Source organism: Budorcas taxicolor, chromosome 19 (genome assembly GCF_023091745.1).
Source record: "Budorcas taxicolor isolate Tak-1 chromosome 19, Takin1.1, whole genome shotgun sequence".
Classification (NCBI taxonomy): Eukaryota; Metazoa; Chordata; class Mammalia; order Artiodactyla; family Bovidae; genus Budorcas; species Budorcas taxicolor.
Genome location: NC_068928.1, coordinates 27,804,954 through 27,811,030, shown reverse-complemented (window position 1 = coordinate 27,811,030; position 6,077 = coordinate 27,804,954). Strand labels below are relative to the sequence as shown.

Here is a 6,077-nt window from a genome sequence, read left to right as displayed (position 1 = left end):
GGGGTGGGGGGAACCTCGGCTTAGCCACCTGCCTCCCCTGGGGAATAGGTCCTGCTGCCTCCACTGGGGGCTTGGGGCCAGGGAGAGGGGAGGGGTGACCACAGGCGACGCACAAGTGGTGGTGAGGGATCAGGGGGCTACACCTTGGCCTCCGCACACCTCCTTCCAGTGGGGGGTGGCTGGGATCTCTGCTTGTCAGTCCCCCAACTCCCCTTCCAGAAGTGCCTCTCATCTCCTCTCCAGGGTCCTGGTGTGATTCGGGGAGTCCACTCAGGAGGAGCAGCAGGAGAGGCAGCAGGGAGGCAGGCAGGGGAACCAAGCCAGAAAAGGCGCTGATGCTCAACCCTTCCCGCCCACAGCCAGGGCCCTGCCCTCCTGCTCGGCCATGTCTGAGGGCGAGAGCAAGGACAGCTCGGGCAGCGAGTGCCCCGTGTGCTACGAGAAGTTCCGAGAGCTGCAGGGCGCCAGTCGGACGCTGAGCTGCGGCCACGTGTTCTGCCATGACTGCCTGGTCAAGTACCTCCTGTCCACGCGCGTGGACGGCCAGGTCCAGAGGACAATTGTCTGCCCCATCTGCCGCTACGTCACCTTCCTCAGCAGGAAGAGCTCCCGCTGGCCCGCCAAGCTAGACAAGAGCTCCCAGATCCTGGCCGTGCCTGTGGGCCTGCCCCCCACACCACTGCCGGATGCCCTGGGCCACGCCAACCCCCTGGCCCTCTCCCAGCCAGTCTGGAGATCGTCCCCGGGCCAGCTGCCCTTGGACCCGCCACCCGGCCTGCCCCGGGAGCCACAGATCTTCATCATCAGCCGCCATGGGATGCCCCTCGGGGAGCAGGACAGTGTCCTGCCGCGGCGCAGCCTGGCAGAGCTCTCCGGGGCCTCCCCGGCGCCCAGCTCCACCCGGTCCTTCTGCTGCCGCTCCCGGGCCCTGCTGCTCATCACCCTCATTGCCGTGGTGGCCGTGGTGGCCGCCATCCTCCCCTGGGTGCTGCTGGTGAGGAAGCAGGCGTGAGTGGGGGCACCAGTCAGAGAGCCCCAGGAAGCTGCCCACTCGCACAGCCAGGCTGGCCATGGCCTGGGAGGGGCCCCAGTGCGGCCTTGGGCCAGCAGAGCCTCAGGGGCAGCCTGGGGCAGAGATGGGGTGTTAGGGTGCTGACTGGCATCACCCGGCTCTTTGCTCCCAGCAGGGATCAGAAAGGACCAGAAGGCAGGACCTCTGAGGCAAGAGTTTGGGTGGGGCAGGGGAACTCTGAGCTGAGAAGGAAGCTCCAGGTTCCAGGCCAGGGAGGAAATGTGATGGACACCCAGCCTCAGAAACCACAGTGGGGGGATTCCTCAGCAGATACGCGTCCCTCCTCTAGGCTAGAACCCAGTGAGGTTGGGGGTGGGGTGGGTAGCTGCCCCACCTGTGGGTGTCCCCATCTGCCAGGTGACCTACCCAAAGCCAGGTGGGACTCCGAGTCGGGGCACCTCCTGCTGGAGGGGGCCCACAGGTGAGACCCCTCCAGGTCAGAACTCCGGGCCAGGATCCCTGGTGTGCTCCCAGGAACAAACAGAAGGGATAGGGTGGCACAGGGACCAAGGCACATGTGCTCCCCAGAATCTCAGCACCATCCCCCCACCCTGCCCCGACCCCCCCAGTTGGGTGCACGCCACCAGTCTGGAAGGTCTTCCCTAAGGGAGAGGCTGAGCTCAGGGGCTGTGGCCCAGAATTCCTGGGAGAAGGGACAGGAAAACGGAGCTGAGGCCACGTCGGGAATCAGGGGTTTGCTGACAGAGGTGGAGGCCAGCAGAATGGCCCACGAACAGAGCTAGAGGGCTCCCAAAGCCCCCCCAGCCCAACAATGGCCCAGATTTTGAGTCCTGGGGTTTTCAAGGATGGCCTGCCAGGTGGGCAGTGCAGGAGCTGTCTGGTGGCTGGGACCTGAGTCAGCTGAGAACTATGTGGGCACATGAGCCCCTGGGGGCTCCCGCCTCCCGCCCAGCCTGTGACCAACCACTCATTAGAGGCCACACCAGCCAGGCCAGTTCCTGGGGTGGATTCCCAGGCTGGGCTGGGTGAGGAAGGGTGGGGAGGAAAACAGCTGTGCTTGGCAGGGACGCTTCTATCTCAGTGAACATGGAACCCAGCTGCTATCAGCCTCTGGCCAAGGTCACGTCACTTGGGGACGCCACCTGAGCTGGGGGTCCTTGAGGAGGACACTAGAAAAGGCTCAGTTTGGGCCTTATCTGGGGAGTGAGCCATTTGGGAACAGCTATTTCCTGTTTATTAAGGCCCACAAGTAAATGGGCCATCATCTTAATTTTAGGGTTAAAAACAGCAAAACCCTCAAGCTTTCTCGAATGGGTGGTTTATCGCAGCCCAGGTGTTGCAGCAGCCATGCCCTCCGTAGCACACGCCTCTCTCAGCGGAGCTTGCTACGCGTGGGGCAAGACATAGAGCCCTGCCTCTTGTTGTTTGGTGGCTCAGCCGTGTCCAGCTCTTTTGCGACCCCCATGGGCTGTAGCCCACCAGGCTCCTCTGTCCATGGGATTCTCCAGGCAAGAATACTGGTGTGGGTTGCCATTTGCTTCTCCAGGGGATCTTCCTGACCCAGGGATCAAACCTGAATCTACATTATTGGCAGGAAGACTCTTTACCACTGAGCCACCTGGGAAGCCCACCCTGCCGCTCACCCAGCTCCTAAAAGCCTGTCCGTAGCCTGTGGTCATTTGGGGACCATTAGCGGAGGAATCCACACTGCAGGGGGTGTCAGGGCACAAGGAGAGTTGATCTAAAGCACCTCTGGGCTTCCTTCTGATATTTTCAAGTCAAGAGAATACAGGTGCTATTGGGGGAAGTACAGGTGAATTCATGGGGAAAATATTTATTATAGGAAATAAAATGTTAAATTTACAAAGACTCTAGTGAATCTGTTTTAATCACAGCCAGGCTGCTTTAAACAGTGTCATGAATTTTGGGGAACCTGATTTTAAGTCTTTGCAGACTCTATTGTGTTTGCCAAAAGTCAATTTCAATATACCTCTAGTGTTTCCATACTGTTCAGCGATGACTTACAGATGGAACTTCTTTCATTTTCAAAGAATGTCAAAAGCTGTTATTTTTTTTTAATAAAGGTCTATATTTTCTCAAAAATTTAAGATGAATTGCAGATACATGTGGGAAGTGCTGAGCTTGGACTTCTAGGATTATTCATTTTAGATGAAAAAAATGGTCCAAAAACTCAGATTTGAATGGCTCTTAAACATCTACTCAGCCACATTTGTGAAAGGAATGCAAATTACACTTCTGCTTGGCATCTCAATTTTCACCTATTCAGTTGTCAAACCCTGAAAGTTTCAAAACCCACTGTTGCCAAAGCTGAGGGACAGAGGTGAGGCTGGGGTGCTTGTATGTGTGCGTACTCAGTCGTGTCTGACTCTTTGCGATCCTGGTAGCCCACCAGGCTCCTCTGTCCATGGAATTTTCCAGGCAAGAATACTGGAGTGGGTTGTCATTTCCTACTTCAGGGGATCTTCCCCACCCAGGGATCAAACCTGTGTCTCCCGCATTGGCAGGCAGATTCTTTACCACTGTGCCACTTGGGAAGCCCAGGTGGGGTCAGTAGCAAGGTATATTGATAAAACCCCTAAGAAGGAAACTTCCCTGATGGTTCAGTGGTTAAGATTCCCAATGGAGGGGGCCTGGGTTCGATCCCTGGTCAGGGAAATAGTCCCCACATGCCTCAACGAAGATTAAAGATCCTTCATGCTGCTACTAAGATTCAGTGCAGCCAAGTAAATATTAAAAAAGAAAAAATAAACAGGAAGGGAAATTTGACATTATCAAAATGTCCACTTGGACCCAGAAATTCTAGAAATGTATCCGACAGATATGCTTGCATGTTGGGGCATCAACATATGTTATACAATTGCACTATCGTTCCTAAAAACCAAGAATCGGGAAAACCTGAACAAGAACAAGGAAAGACCTGCAAAGAACAGAACAAGGAAGGACCTGCAAACCGACCCGGAAAGTCTGCAAGACCCAGTGGCCAATGGGCAAAGGCAAGGGGTGGAGCTGGATGTCCGACTGATTGTACGATTTGTGTCCAAAGTCGGGGGATAAGAATTTACTTTCCAGGGCACTTCCCTGGCTGTCCAGTGATTAGGACTCCCCTCTCCCAATGCAAGGGGCCCAGGTTCCATCCCCGGCCAGGGAACTAAGATCCCACATGCTGTGGGGCACAGCTGAAAGAATAAAAAAAGAATCTACTTTCCGATTTGCTTATTTGTGCATAAAGCAACTGGGAAGATTTGAAAAAAAAACAAAAAGAGTGATCAGTTGTGGAAGGGGATGAGAAAATGATGGAACAGGAAAGGAACATCTCTCTTCAACTTTGGCATTTTTGGATATCTGAGCCAAGTAAATGTATGGATTATTCAAACATTAAATTGAAAAATTATCCTAGAAGCTAAAGATATCTTCAGTGTACACACCTGTTGCCTGGTGAGTGAGGAGTGGGCCCCAAGAAAGTTTGAGAGCTGCCAGACTGCTTGTTCTGTGGTTCCAGAGTGTCAGCCACCGGCTCCGAGGGGCTGGTTTGTCTGGTCCAAGGTGTGACATCTTAGGCTTAACGGGCACCCCAGGGAGGAAGGTAAAAAGTTTAATACTGTCAGCGTTCCTAAGTTCCTATGCATTTCTCTGGGTCCCACCATTTTTTTTTTTTTTTTTTTGCCACATCACACGACATGTAATGAACTGTCTGCTTCTCCACTGTGTCCCGCCCCATGCCCTCCCCCGCATCCCGTCATCCTCCCTAGACACTTCATTACAAGTCCGTCTCCTTCTTCTAGATGGCCTGCTCCTTGAGGAGAGGCTAGATCTCACTGATGTTGGTAAGATCATTAGCAAAGAGTCAAAACTGGATAAATATTTGAAGCATGTGTAAGTGAATGGATAAACAAATGAACCAGTGAACAAACAAACATGATGGCCTGGTGTCCAGAAAACAAGTTTAGTCCAGGGATGCAGGCATGAAACCTGGATAATACCCGCTTTAGTGTCTTCAGTTCAGTTCAGTCACTCAGTCGTGTCCGACTCTTTTCGACCCCATGAACCACAGCACGCCAGGCCTCCCTGTCCATCACCAACTCCTGGAGTTCACCCAGACCCATGTCCATTGAGTCGGTGATGCCATCCAACCATCTAGGGCTACTCAAAGACCACTCTCAGGATGACCCTAAGGAGCCAGTTTAAAAGGACTCGTGTGGGGGACTTCCTGGTGACACAATGGTTAAGAACCCGCTTGCGAATGCAGGGGACAAGGGTTCGATCCCTGCTCCAGGAAGATCCCACATGCAGCAGAGCAACTAAGACCACGTGCCACAACTACTGAGCCCGAGAGCTATAATTAGTGAAAACCATGTGCCTCGAGCCTGGGCTTCTCAACAAGAGAAGCTACCATAGCGAGAAGCCTGTGCACTGCAAGGAAGAGTAGCCCCCACTTGTCGCAACTAGAAAAAGCCCATATGCAGCAATGAAGACCCAGCATAGCCATAAATAAATAAATCGCTCTTTAAAAAAGAAAAAAGACTCATGTGGGGACTTCCTTGGCAGTCCAGTGGTTAAGGCTCAACGACAACAAAAGGACTCATGTAAGAACAATGTGGAGAGAGAGGGCAGCCAGGCGAGGTGGCCCAGAGGATCAAGTGGGGTGGAGCCAAGACACCCAACAGACACTTGTGAGGATAAACAGACTGTAACTAGGCTAGCAGTCATCTCCCTCTGCGGGTACAATTTCCATCCAGCTTCATACTGTATAAAGTGATTATGCTTCCACGTGGTGGGCTGAAGTTTAATTACGAGGACTGTGTTGCATGGAGAGAAGGAAGTAGAGAGGCCTGAGAGGGTTGGGTGACAAGGAAGAATGATGGGGAGGCTGAAGAAACAGAGAAGACCTTGGTGGGAAGAGAGGAAGACGATGGCGAGACCTGAAGAGAGATAAGAAGAAGGGGGTAAGGCAGCAGAGACCAGAAAGGAAGGCAAGTAGGAAGGCAGGAGCCTTCAGCGTCTCCCATGACTATCCGCACGCAAC

General features: G+C 53.5%; 1 protein-coding gene across 1 annotated transcript; it reads left to right on the top strand.

Moving 5' to 3' along the window:
- The first annotated feature begins 364 nt into the window (after window positions 1-364).
- Window positions 365-1,012, top strand: RNF222 (ring finger protein 222). Its single transcript, XM_052657674.1, has one exon. The coding sequence runs from the start codon at window positions 386-388 to the stop codon at window positions 1,010-1,012; it is 627 nt and encodes a 208-aa protein (XP_052513634.1). The 5' UTR covers window positions 365-385.
- The last annotated feature ends 5,065 nt before the right edge of the window (window positions 1,013-6,077 follow it).